The following is a 13,496-nucleotide window of genomic DNA, read 5'->3' on the forward strand; positions in this document are numbered from 1 at the left end:
GGGAAAAAGAAGATAAACAGTCACAAATCAACATGGTGGTACAAACATTAGGGTAAAAGGGACTATTGTGCAACTCTGGTATTGCTCATCTGATACCTTAGCATCAGCTTCAGTGATGTGCTGTGGGTAGGCTGCAGTTGAGATCATGAAGATCACAATTTTAATAACCACTTCTTAAAGGTGACATAGTAAGAAAAGGAAAACTGAGTGTAGGAATATGCATGTTCTTAATCACACAGGTATTAAACTGTTTTTTCATAAAATGCTTCCTCTATTATACACCTGTATAGATGTTTCTACACCAAGTAGAAACTGCTTGAAACATCTTATATGTTTGTTGTTAGTGATGCAAGCAAAAATTGCCAAATCTCTGCATAGAGATTTCTCTCCAAAAAATACTTAAACAAACATAAAGCAATGTCTCATTATCTCCACATGATCCTCAGTGAAAGGATCATAACCAGGTGAAGCCCTGGGAAACTAAGACAGTGGGACCTGGGAACATCTTTGTTGAAGGGTATATACCAGCTGCATTCCAGTCTCATGTCCAGACAGAGACAAGTTATTTCCCAATCCCTGCCTTCTCCCCACCTGTATTCAGGGGAAGGAAAGCTGGGCAGCCTGGGTTGGAAGGAGTCGGGGTGTGCTGTAGCCACATTTTCTTATCTTGGATCTTGGGGCATGCTGTGGAGCACACCTGCGTTACAGCTGAGACATAGCCTAAGCTCATACGCTGCTCCAAACCTACAACTGCCCGTGCACAGTGAAACCTCTGGGGACAAAGGCTTTGGAAAAGAATTCCTGGGGTCATCAGCTCTGCTATCCCACTAGCTTCCACAGGAGAACCCAGTTACAAGAATGAGGGCCAAATATACGCTTTCTTTTTCACAGTCTATTTCTATAATCCACCCTTTCCTATAGTACAGTGCAACCTGAAGCAACCTGCTTCAAGATATCAGTCATAAGAAGTAAACAGTCCTCTTTAAATCATTAATTTCAGTTTAGAATATGCAGCTCTATTCCATGCACGTAAGAAATAAGTTGCTATTACCATGGCATTGGTATTTGCCTCCGATGTACATTAGATCAAAGCCTTTATGACACCTGCAAATGTAGCTTCCAAAAGTATTGACGCAGTGCCTGAATCGTGGACAGAGAACTCTCCCAGTAGCACATTCATCGATATCTGTGGAAACAAAGGAACTGCGTTATTCTTAATAGCAGTTAAAATACAATCTACACTATCTAAATTAAACTGGTTTCACATAATGAAAATCTAAAGAAGAATAGCCAACAAATTTTTGATAAGGTCCTTTTGGCTACAAGGTGGTCAGCCAGCAGTAATGCCTGAGCACTTCTTCTGGCTGTGTCATCTCAGTTCAGCTCTTGGCCACTTCCCCAGATTTTTACACCACCTCTGCCGATGCCTTTACAAACACTGAGTGACAAGAGACGCACTGGCATAATAAGCATTGCTGCTTGCTCTATGCTCTTGCCATCCTGGTACCCTTCCCCTTGGAGAGACATTTAATTCCCCGCAGATCACACAACAACTTCTTCAAGGCCACAAAACACCCATCCTTAAAATTGTAATGGTACTCGTCTGGAGAAAAGCTCTTTTGTTTTATTTGTATAACTTTTTTTTGTCCCACTAAGCCCTGCCTGGTTATAAAGACAGCACCTGGATTTACAGGCAAGGAATAATAAAAACTACTCCAGTAATTCTTTTTCTGAAACATGCCTGAAATACTGTTCCTGTAGCACAGGTCACGCACGCGTATTCAAAGTACATCCCTCTGCAGCAGGAAGTGGTTTGGTTTTTTATAATAACAGGTGTCCCTAATCCATGACCTGCCCGTTGAGCTTATCAGGAAATCTTCATCTGTTCAGGACTTGCTCTAAACAAAGAGAGCTCAAGCTAATAACGCCAGGGGTGCAGTACTTCTGGGTATCCTACCAGTTAATTACTGCAGGCCAAATGCTTTTTGAGTACCTGCTCTTTGCAATCTCTTACCCTGCACAGTGCCTGTGCTGTAGCTGCCCCCTCATTCACAGAGAAATTGGTTACCTAAGTGATTTTAAATTATCTCTGAGGTGCAGGCAAGGACAGAGGAGCGGGAAGACAGCGGTGATGCTCAGTAAATGTCTGATACCCCTCATCTCTCAGAAGCTGCTGTTCATACTAATAAGCCAAGCGAAGGCGTGGGGAGCAGCTGATGCTCACCCGGTGCTGTTTTCACTGCCTGGGAAACTCTCAGAAGAGGTCAGGCTGACACACAAAAGCTACTTGTGCTACCACTCACTTTGTAGCCCTTGGACACTGAGCTGAAGCCTGCCGAGTGCTCGAACCCTAATTCTTCACCTGCCATGCACGGCTGCCTCTGACGCATGCCGCTCCTGACGCTTGTTGGTTATCTACAGGGCACAGTTCAAGCCTTTGCTCTGCAGCTCTATCAGGCTCTTGATCTATGGGAAAGCAAGATTTTGCCCTCCACGCAATTCTTTTCCCAAAAGGAGCACTTCAGCCGCAGGTGTCAAGAGTGCAAAACAAAGCCAAGTGATTGATGCCCTGCTGCTTGTGAAAAGAGGCCCCAACGAGGCAGAGGGGAGCCCGAGTCTCTGCCACAGCACAGAAAAAATGTTACCACAAACCTGCGGGTTAGTTAGGGCAGCTCCCTGATGCAGGGGAGATCTAAATGTAGCTCCAAATTCTCCAAGCTGCGTTTCTCACAGCCAAAAGAAGTGACCTACAGACGTGAATTACTGGCTGGATGGCCTCTCCCAGTAGCTCCTGCTGGCACCGTCCCACTCTGCGTGAAGAATTACTGAGGACAGCAAGGATTCAGCCTCTCAGCTCCCACACTCCTGGCCCATCAGACCGGTCCAAAACAACAGCTCTCCTTCACTCTCAGACGGGAGCACTTCTGCAACGCTGCAGTAAGGGCCCGAATGAGAAAGGAAACGACGCCAATACTGGGCACCTCTCCACGTGCCTGAATCCCCCTATAAATCTGCCTCTAGGTCTGAATTTATTATTAATGTTTTAGGCTTTGAGTACATTATTAACAATTTTACAAATTCTCCCGAGTTCCTTTCAGTCATTTAATTTAAAAACCACAATTTTCTACCCTTCATTGAAATATTATTTCAAGGCTGAAAATTTCAGCCTTGATTACTACTAGGTTTAGGTTTTGTTTTTTGAATCTCTAAACCACAACTTCAAAAAGGAATTCAGTAAGAAAAAGATTAGTCACTGAATATACATCATCACGCCATGGATTATGTTCTTTAAAACCTAACATAGCTTGTCCTGCCTTTCCCTCTGTATATATTCATGTTTTTGCAAATTCCCGTAAGGGAAGAAGTATATTAGATGATGAGAGCACTGTAGTGGTATTGTTTAATTTTCTAGGCAGTTATACACCATAAAGATACAGGACTGAACTGCTAATCAATACACTGTTGAAAACTGACACAAGAATAATGGAAAAAAGTAACATTCTACTGCTTGCATTTAGTATGAGAGGCGGTGGATGCTCGTTACTGGTAGGAAAACCACTTTTCAATCATTAGCTAGAAGATGCTACGCAAGTGCTTACAATTAGTTTCCTGCAGTTTTCAAATAGCACAGTGACCGTGGTGTCTTTCAAGTCCACGGACCCGTGCCAATTCACACCTGGGCCCAAACGGTGTTAAGGCTGTTTCCCTTCGCCTGCTGCAACACGCTGCTGCTCATGGCTGCTTCTTATGAAAACCAGGGCACGAAGGGGTGATTTTTATTCTGGTCTCAGCCTGGAGCTCCACGCCCGGACTCAGTGCCAGGGAGCAGCTCCAAAGGCACACAGTACAGACAGCACCTAATGCCTGTGATGGTCAGTGTTCAACAGAGAAGCAGAATTATGAAGTCTTGCTTCACTCCTGCTGTATGACCACATTGCCAACTCAAGCACTAAACAACTATGAGACTGGTTTAAAAATAGTATGATAATTTTAAGTTTGCAAGGCCATATTTTCACGTTTCTATACACAACCAGAACAATTAGAATTTCTTTTACAGTGAAAATAATTATTTTCAGTCCTCAAATAATTTCAGGCCTTCTGAACCTGAAATCGTGTATACTGCTAATCACATTAAATGAAAATCTCAATCCAAAAAGCTGGCAACACCGATTGATTTATTGATTCAAGAGTAACTAATCAATTAATTAGTCAATTAATCCATATTTTCACGAATACTTTGCTGAATTCTTTTTCAATTTGTTGTTATTTAGTTTATATGATTTACCTTTCTAGCCAAATAGTTTGGTGGCTCTTTACTGATTGTCTGGAAGGAACTTTTTAACAAAAGCATGATCAGCATGGGTTAAACTAAGAATAGAATAATGCCTAGAGGAATTTCCACCTGTGCTAAAAATAAGCATTACATTCCCAGCTGTCTTTCAAACTCTCCTCAAACAAGAATTTCATGAGCTGCAGCCAATGCACACTTCAATTTTTTTTTTACTATCACCTACACTTTTATTTGTACTGCACCAATACCCAGACCCTCGCTGGAGCTGACAACCTCCCCAATACAAGTGAGGAAAAGGCACGGTCTTAGCCCCAAATAGCTTCAATTCCGGCAGGTATTTCCTGGTTTTAGTACAACTCAAAAATAGAGAAATAACACAAAAAGGGTACGTGTCACAATCACTCTTACCTAAAAAGGGGAGTAGATCATATCACAGAATCATAGAATGGTTTAGGTTGGAAGGGACCTTAAAGATCATCGAGCTCCAACCCCCCTGCCATGGGCAGAGACGTCATCTCCCCATTTTTCCTGTAGCCCCCCCAGCTTCAAGCACTGGAAGGCCGCTATAAGGTTTCCCCAGAGCCTTCTCTTCTCCAGGCTGAACAACCCCAACTCTCTCAGCCTGTCCCCACAGGAGAGGTGCTCCAGCCCTCTTATCATCTTTGTGGCCCTCCTCTGGACCTGCTCCAACAGGTCCACGTCCTTCTTACATTGAGGCCCCAGAGCTGGACACAGTACTCCAGGTGGGGTCTCACCAGAGCAGAGGGGCAGAATCACCTTCCTCAACCTGCTGGCCATGCTTCCTTTGATGCAGCTCAGGATGCGGTTGGCTTTCCGGCTCATGTTGAGCTTCTCATCAACCAACACCCTCAAGTCCTTCTCTTCAGGGCTGCTCTCAATCCATTCTCCACCCAACCTGTATTTGTGCCTGGGATTGCTCTGACCCTGCACTTGGCCTGTTGAATTCATGAGGTTTGCACGGGCACACCTCTCAAGCCTGTCCAGGTCCCTCTGGATGGCATCCCTTCCCTCCACCATGTCGACCGTGCCACACAGCTTGGTGTCACTGGCAAACTTGCTGAGGGTGCACTCTATCCCACTGTCCATGTCACCAACAAAGATGTTAAACAGTACCAGTCCCAGTACCAACCCCTGAGGAATGTCACTCGTCACTGGTTTCCACTTGGACATTGAGCTATTGACTGCAACTCTTTGTGTGGACATCCAGCCCATTTCTTATCCACCAACCAGTCCATCCATCAAATCCATGTCTCTCCAATTTAGAGCCAAGGATGTCATGAGGGACAGCGTCAAATGCTTTGCACACGTTCAAGTAGATTACGTCAGTTGTTCTTCCCTCTTCCACCACCACTGTAACCCCATCATAAAAGGCCACCAAATTTGTCAGACACGATTTGCCCTTAGTGAAGCCACATTGGCTGTCATTAATCACTACCTTATTTTCCATGTGCCTTAGCACACTCCTCTTCAGGAGGATCTGCTCCATGACCTTGCTGGGCACAGAGGTGAGACTGACTGGCCTGCAGCTCCCTGGGTCTTTCTTTTGTCCCTTTTTAAAAGTGGGGGTTATGTTTCCCTTTTTCCAGTCAGTGCGAACTTCACTGGACTGCCACGACTTCTCAAATATGATGGACAGTGGCTTAGCAACTTCATCCACTAGTTTCCTTAGGACCTATGGATGTGTCTCATCAGGTCCCATGGACTTGTGCACCTCCAGGTGGCTTAGAAGGTCTCGAACCTGACCTTCTCCTACAGTGGGCAGCTCTTCATTTGCCCAGTCCCTGCCTTTGCCTTCTGTGACTTGAGTGGTGTGGCTAGAACATTTGTCAGTGAAGACTGAGGCAAAAAAGTCACTGAGACCTCAGAAAGCCTCCAACTTAGAGCTGAGCCTGCCCCTCACATCAGAAGATCTAGAATCTGTTACTTGCTCTGCCAACAAATTCTTGGCTAGCATGGGTCAGCCACTTGAAGAACCACCTTCCCTGTGGACAGCCATGATACCCAAATGGATAATTAGGGCATCCACATTGTCTTACATTCTTTCAGTGCAGGTGTTGTTACTGATTATGGAACTGTCGTGCTGCACAGAATATAAATAATAAAATCACTGGAGCATCATATCCGCTCAGGATGTATAGTTAATGACTAATGAAATCACATGCCACACTGTTCTTCAGACCATAGTAGAGTGTGACACAATACAGTCTGATTAACCATAAGCACTTTTTCCATGTTCACAAAGGTGGGAACAAAACATTTCACTTTTATACAATCTGAATTCCTGAATTTATTTTAACCTGGAGTATGGAAGAAAGACAGTAGCTTCAAAACCATTAATATTGGGAGTATGCACAGACCTTCACCATGTCCCAGTATAATCTCATTGATTTGCACGAATTATCCCTCAACTCCCTGAGCCTAGGCACCACATTGTTGGGTATGAGGGAGAGCTGACCTCCCTATACCTTTTTCTTTTTTTATGCAGGCAGGTATTTTGGAGTTTCTGTTTAAATATGTTTATATGCAATAGTTTAAAATGACCCAGTAACAGGAGTGGTATGGGTTGAGGGGCTTGGATGCCAAGCAACCCATGGGAGTTTTAAGCAGACAATAAAACTTGCAGGACTGGAGGAAAACACTGTCAGTCTCTGACACAGACCACTTGAGACCACCTGAGCAACATGCCTATCCCAATTCTTATTAGTAAAGTCTTTAAACTGCAAGCACGATGCATTCTAAATACATCTGATAAACTCTCCTGAACTGTGTTCAGTGTAAGGATAAAAACATTTTGGAGAAAAAAAAATTAAATCTACATTTGATCACCTACCTATACAAGTCCTGCCATCAGGCCCTAGCTGAAGTCCTGGAGAAGGACAGCGGCAGCGTACTTCCCCTTTCAGTACATCACAGCCATACTGACAGTTTGCCATCGAGCAAGAAAGGGCACCTAGGGAAAAATAATTGAACATGTTTACATACGGACTCTGATCAGTACCAGAAAATGACTACAAATTTAGAGAATTAAAATGTCATATAATTATGATAGAAGTGGAAAAATACGTGTTGAATTTCACAGGTATCCATTCAAGCTTTAAAGAGCAAATGCATATGCAGTAAATTTTTTCTTTCCACAAATTGCATCTCTAAGAAAATAAAAAAAGAAAACCACCACAATTGTAGCAAGTTGTGTCATGGAATGCAGCCCCCATGAGGAATATAAAGCCCCCCTGGACAGTACTGCCATTTTAAAACAGGAGCATCTTTAATTAAAGGTAATTTCTCTCCTCTTCGCTCTGTCCAGACACTTAAAGTATCCACTTTTATGGGAGCAAGTAGGAACCTGATCTCCAGAGAGATGGCATTATAATTTTATACCAGTCAAACAACCAACATCTGCCGCTTTAATGATTTTACATTCATAAGGACATACAGCAGAACCACAGGTGCCTTGCTGCAATGAAAACTGCAAGCACTTGTCCTCGAAGGCCAATTAACAGTGATTTACAGCACTGAAGAATGCTTCTGGGAAAACCTGTAATAAAACTAATAAAATATTTGCTCTTGTTTTGTTCAGCCTAATTTCATTAGAAAACAGAAGCTCATCTTGCGCAACTGCCTAATTTCCAGCAAGATTAATCTTTTACTTTGGGATTCATCTTCATTTGATAAAAGTTTTCCAGGGAAACCCAAGCAGGGATCTTGAGGAGCTTGAAAAAAGCAAGCAACAAGCCTTGCCGTACTTGAGCACGTTCCATCTGGCATAAGCATGTAGCCGTTCAGACAGTAGCACTTGTAGCTGCCGTAGGTATTCATGCACCGGTGTTTGCACGGCCGTGGCTTTAGTCCACACTCATTTAGATCTGAAACGAAGGGTACAAGGGAAGGGGGTGGGAAAAGAAAACATACAAAGGTACGTGTGAAAAAACTACTAGTTCAAGTTCCTGGAAAAAGAAGGAAAAATATGGCAATTAGCTTTTTATACGCAGTCTAGCTGATAGCAAGGGTCCAGAACATCCTGCATGAAGCACTGTTTGCCCCTCCTGCCAAGTGGCGTATTCTCTTCTGTTTCACAGATATCCTTTCAGAAATGACAGTATTAAGCATTAGATTAAGTGCCAACAGAAGTTTCATTAGGAAACGCACAAGCTCAGGCTGCCCACATCTTGCCACTATTCATGTTGATGCCATGTCTGGGACCAGCCAGAACACTGGAGGAGGAAGAGGGAGAAAGCAAATGTCACTGCTGCAATCGCTATCAGCAGTTCTGATAGCGATTCAGTGATTCACTACCATGCTTCAAAATTAGTCGCAGAGAAAGGTAGGAAAGCTGATGCTAACCTACTTTAAACAATCTCACAGAGAAAATATATTCCTTACCATCTAGAAAATACTGAAAAAAGGTATCTGACATCAGTGATACTTGTCAAGGACTACCCATGAAGGCTCCTATTTCAGCTTTACAATCTAATACAGAATTCATGACTTAAACTGAAAATATTCAGCCTACAGTTTTCATATTATTAGACAAGGCTTCTAACAAGAAGTAAAGACTGAGTGAGCATTTCCTTCCAAATTCTCTTCCAAGAATATATTTTGGTTTCACCTGGGTAAACCAGAATAATTTGTTACATAGTTATTTTATGATGACTAAATATGACAATAAAAGTGAAAGTAATAAATCTATTCACAAATCCAGCCAGCAAGTGCTTAAACAACTGAGTTACCGACCCTCATCTCTAATATTGCACAATGCTGTCTGGAGGTCTGTTACAGTAAGAGAGTTACTGTTACTTCCAAGAACTTTTCGAAGAGCCATCTCCACTATTAAGCACGTTCTCATCAAGAGTCACTCCCTAATTCACGTAGCAGAAAGGTAAGCTTTGGGGCTCCTACCACGTGGTAGACACACAAACACAGTAGTCATTTATAAAATGCCAGCTGAGCAGGAGACGCATGCTTTCTATGGACTAAATGCGAAGGGTTAAAGTTAAGACATTAACAGAGAAAGACAAATATACCTCTGGGTAGAATTAAATCAGTAATACTTAACAGTGTTTATGTGTATCATTAAATCTGTTCTCTTCTGACCTACTTTATTTTCATCTTCATGGGGTCAAGGAAGAGCGAGCACCATGCGGACAGGTATGTGCCCCTCCCCACAACCCTTCCCCTAACTGATGGATATGACTGTTTTTACCTCCTTTTCCAAGGCCTCTGGAAGAGCAGCGGGTTTAGGGATAGGAATACTTCCTGCTCCTCCCTACCGTGAGAGGGTAGCGGTCGGGGACATAGTTTTCCCTTTCTTCCTGCAGAAGGCTGAGTAAGACGTTTCTAGGAAGCCTGACGGGAAGCGTTTGCTCCTAGAGCGGCGAGGAAGACCAGGTGAGCAAAGGCAGGACTTCAGTGAGTTGCCAATATTCAGCTGACCTGTGCCTGACAAACAAGGAGCGATGCCCATCTCCGCAGTCTTCCTGCAGTCATGCGCTGCAGGAAGAGCATCCCCTTGCAACTCTCACTCTTTGGGAGTTTGAAAACATTTCTGGAGTCGCAAGGAGTACGTACTTCTCCAGCAGGCACCAATGCTGCAATCAGAAGAGTGCGTAAGAGAAACAGCTGTGGAAGGAATGTACATTTTCTACTGTGAAAGAGGCATCTTCAGCTAAGAGTTGTGACTATTGATAGAGTACGCGCATAGGTCAAACAGAAAAGCAGCAGATGATTATGCTAGAGAGGAAGGGCAAGTTTTCGTTGTGAAAATCTTGTGTAAAAAAACCTTTACGTAAAAATGTTCAATAATAGGTGAAAGCTTGCATTTTGGGAGGCAAACTTCTCTGGGCAGCACAAAAAGCTGCTTTAAGACACTTATTAGACATGCAACATGTCTGTTTAAAAATTTATTGTTAAATTCAAAAACTCTGTTCAAGTTTGACTTCAATTCCTAAAAGTATCGCCACAGAGCCCACACTACTGACTATTCTGAGACTCATGGACAACAGTCATCTTGCAGCAAGAGACAGAAAAACTGTGTAAGTCTAAAATACCTGTATCTTCCTCTTTTGTACAAAAAGCATCACTTTACAAAATAAATGCACAACAGAGCTAAGTATAAAATACTTAACTAGAAGCAGGGAAAGGTAATGCTGATATTAAGCTGACAGGGCAGGATTTTAACTATGCCCCAGTTAACTTTTAGTGCTTACATCCCACTGCACTTCAGCTCTTAAGTTCAGATACTCCTGAAGACTTCACCCTTAAGAACTCTCCCATTTATTTCCAGAGCTACAACCACAGATCCAAAGTTGAAAACGGTAAGAATTTATGACTGTTCTCAGTTTACCATCTTGCATGAAGTATAGATTACATTATGAGCCTTAAATAATTGGATCTTACTATAGGACTCTGAGTACTACACCACCATTTGGTACAAAATATTCTTAGTACAGAAATGAAAGCTGTGGTATTGACAAATAGACAGCTATTAGTAACATACTCTGAGAATAACCTGATCTTAAAAAGTAGGAGCGATCAACTGTATTAGGATAACACATCACACGCTTTTCATTTGTGGAATTTTGACTACGTTATTTCTACTGTCTTCGCCTCATTCTATTTCTGTCTGTGAACAAATGCTGTCAACATCCGCTTTTGATTCATATCTCAAAAAACATGCTGAAAGTGAAATGCCTGTGCCTTGAAAAAGTTCAGAGTTTTAACCTTGGCTGATGTAACAGAAAGCTAAGGTCACAAGGCAGCAGAAATAGGTTGTTAGCACAACACCACTTAAACCTAAACCTCATGTGTCACGGGTTTTCAATTTTGCCTTTGAAATTAGCTATTTAGAGAAAGATGTTTTTAACCTTATGGAGTCAGAATGAATGCTACTGTTTTGGAAAATAAGCACTGGCAGTGCTGGGGCTGCTTAAGAGAAGCCAGCCTGCAAAGAGGCTAGGTGTGTTAGAGCATATTGCTCAGCCTGTCTTACTTTCCCCAAAATGCAACTTTTATTCTTTTCACCAGCGCAGATGGGCACACCGGGCACACAGTCGGCAGCCACAGGACAAGCACCACTCAGTTTCCTACATTGTACAATTACTGGCAGGTCCTACATAAAGGCCTTTATGAATACACTGACAGCTCTCGTGATCCAGCTCCGTGCACCCATAATCTGTAATAGCGGGCTTCCCTAAGAAGAGTCCAGATATCCTGCACATGGACTAGGGGAGAGCTGAAACATTCCTGCTACTTACATACTCTATCTGTTTGTGTGTTTCTCGTTCCTTAAATAAGGTCTATTTTTCCAAGAACAGGTTCAGGCTAATGTTAGCAGTCAAAACATCAGCTGTAGCAACATACCTCTTGAAAAAATGCTGGTTACTTATCAATTGTGTATCTCAAGCAACATCCATAAAGGCACCTCAGTATAAATGTCTATGCATCAAAATTAAGGAAATAAGGAAAACAGCAAAGTTTCCTCTAAAAAAATCGAAAGCTAAAATGTATAAAGGGTAACAAAACTAACACTTTTACATAATTTTTCTTTTTAATAAAATACCATCATTTCTTTTAGTCACTTATAACGTCACAATGGAATTCAAAATATAAAGCCCAACACTATTAAAAAGTTTAACAAATCATTTTAATTTCTTTGTGTGAATGTCCACTCACTGTCCTGCACTTGAGAATTTCATTGTTCAGCTACTTAAATTCCCATGTTGCCTACAATTGCATGGTGAATGCAAAAGCAGCATTCTTAATTTCAAAATAACATAAGACAGTACTGTACATAAAAGCAGACTGACAGTTCCGGGTGCTATAGAAAGCAGGTCTATAACATAAGCACAGGCTACTGAGCACAAGTATTTTATTTTTAAGGAAATGAAATGAAAATGTGAATGCAAGGAAAGGACAAAAGTACTGGCAAATCCGGATGTGATGACTTTGACTACTGTGTGGCACGACGCATGATCCTGGATAATGACTGACTTCAGTGCACACCTAGCAGTGAGGCACTTATTCCTAGGAAAATGCAGTACACGCTGCTGTTTTCTTTAATTAGCTTCTGCAGAATACTCCACCACTCAGACCTTTTCTGTCTTTTTCTGCCTATTAGCTAGCTTGGATCAGGCAACACAGAGGTCAAATATTTAATACCAAATTTGCTCAGACTTTGAAAATAGAAAACCAGGGACCGGAAACCAAGTGAAAAATTAAACTGTTACCACCATGCTATAAAGAGTAGATCGGCTTTCATTTCCAGCAACTATCATCACACTACCATGTCAGACTTGTGAGAGGAGATTTGTATCACCCTAAGAGAGTTTTGTTCACATCACTTCATCTGATTAATCAACAGCTGCCAAACGCAGAAGTTAGCAACCCTCATTTTCTTCAACTTCCAGCTTTACATAAATCACAGTTTTGTCTTTATGTAACCTGATGAACAATTTCCATCACTCTCACTTCACAAAGGAACTCAGAAACAAATAAAAAGCGCAGGCCCTGAACAAAGAGCAGAGGAAAGAAAAAAAAAAAAAAGTAAGTTATGACTGTAAGTATGGTGGAGAGTCAAGCCTTTTCAGAATACAGGCACACAGCATGAAGGAAATACAACCAGTTGTTTGCTCTGCATGCTAATGACACTGCAGATTCAGCTTTTGCGTAACAGCCATCAGTCTATTAGCTTCCAACCCCTAAACTGTATTACTCTTTCAAGCCGTGCAGGTAGAAGGAGCACGCCACCTGAAATACAGGACCATCTCACCCCTTGATGCTATCTTTCTTCCATGATGATCCAGGGGGCGGAACAGAAGTGCTTCACTGCTCTGACCAGGTGGTCTTGTATATAGCTGCTCATCTTCACAGGACGGGAAGAAGGTATAATAAAAATGACCAGATCTTTGTAATATACATTATTTCATGATTAAAAATAAATACATAAAGTGCTGGCAAGAACTGCATTACAAAAAGAGAAAGTAGCAAACGTTTGCACCATGTTCCTGGAACAAACAGGTTATGAGGATAGTAAGTTACAGGAAAAACTGCCTTACATTCTTTGCTTAAAAGCAACCTTTCCCAGCCACGCAAAGTTACCCTGTATTTCAACTATTCGTATTTGTCTGTGAACTCAGATCTTACTGAAGAGTAGGTATCAACTTTCTGATGAACACAGAATCACAGAATC

General features: G+C 42.1%; 1 protein-coding gene across 3 annotated transcripts in view; it reads right to left on the bottom strand.

Annotated features, from left to right (window-relative positions):
* The window catches only part of NPNT (nephronectin), a 56,464-nt gene that overhangs the window by 21,090 nt on the left and 21,878 nt on the right, over nt 1–13,496 (bottom strand). For all 3 annotated transcript variants that reach the window (XM_074147301.1, XM_074147300.1, XM_074147302.1), the window contains 3 exons: nt 8,056–8,175; nt 7,143–7,262; nt 1,052–1,186 (listed from right to left, as the gene is read on the bottom strand). In XM_074147301.1, coding sequence (XP_074003402.1) covers nt 1,052–1,186; nt 7,143–7,262; nt 8,056–8,175 — 375 coding nt within the window. The remainder of the gene's footprint in view (nt 1–1,051; nt 1,187–7,142; nt 7,263–8,055; nt 8,176–13,496) is intronic.

This window comes from Numenius arquata, chromosome 5 (assembly GCF_964106895.1).
Source record: "Numenius arquata chromosome 5, bNumArq3.hap1.1, whole genome shotgun sequence".
NCBI classification, from domain to species: domain Eukaryota; kingdom Metazoa; phylum Chordata; class Aves; order Charadriiformes; family Scolopacidae; genus Numenius; species Numenius arquata.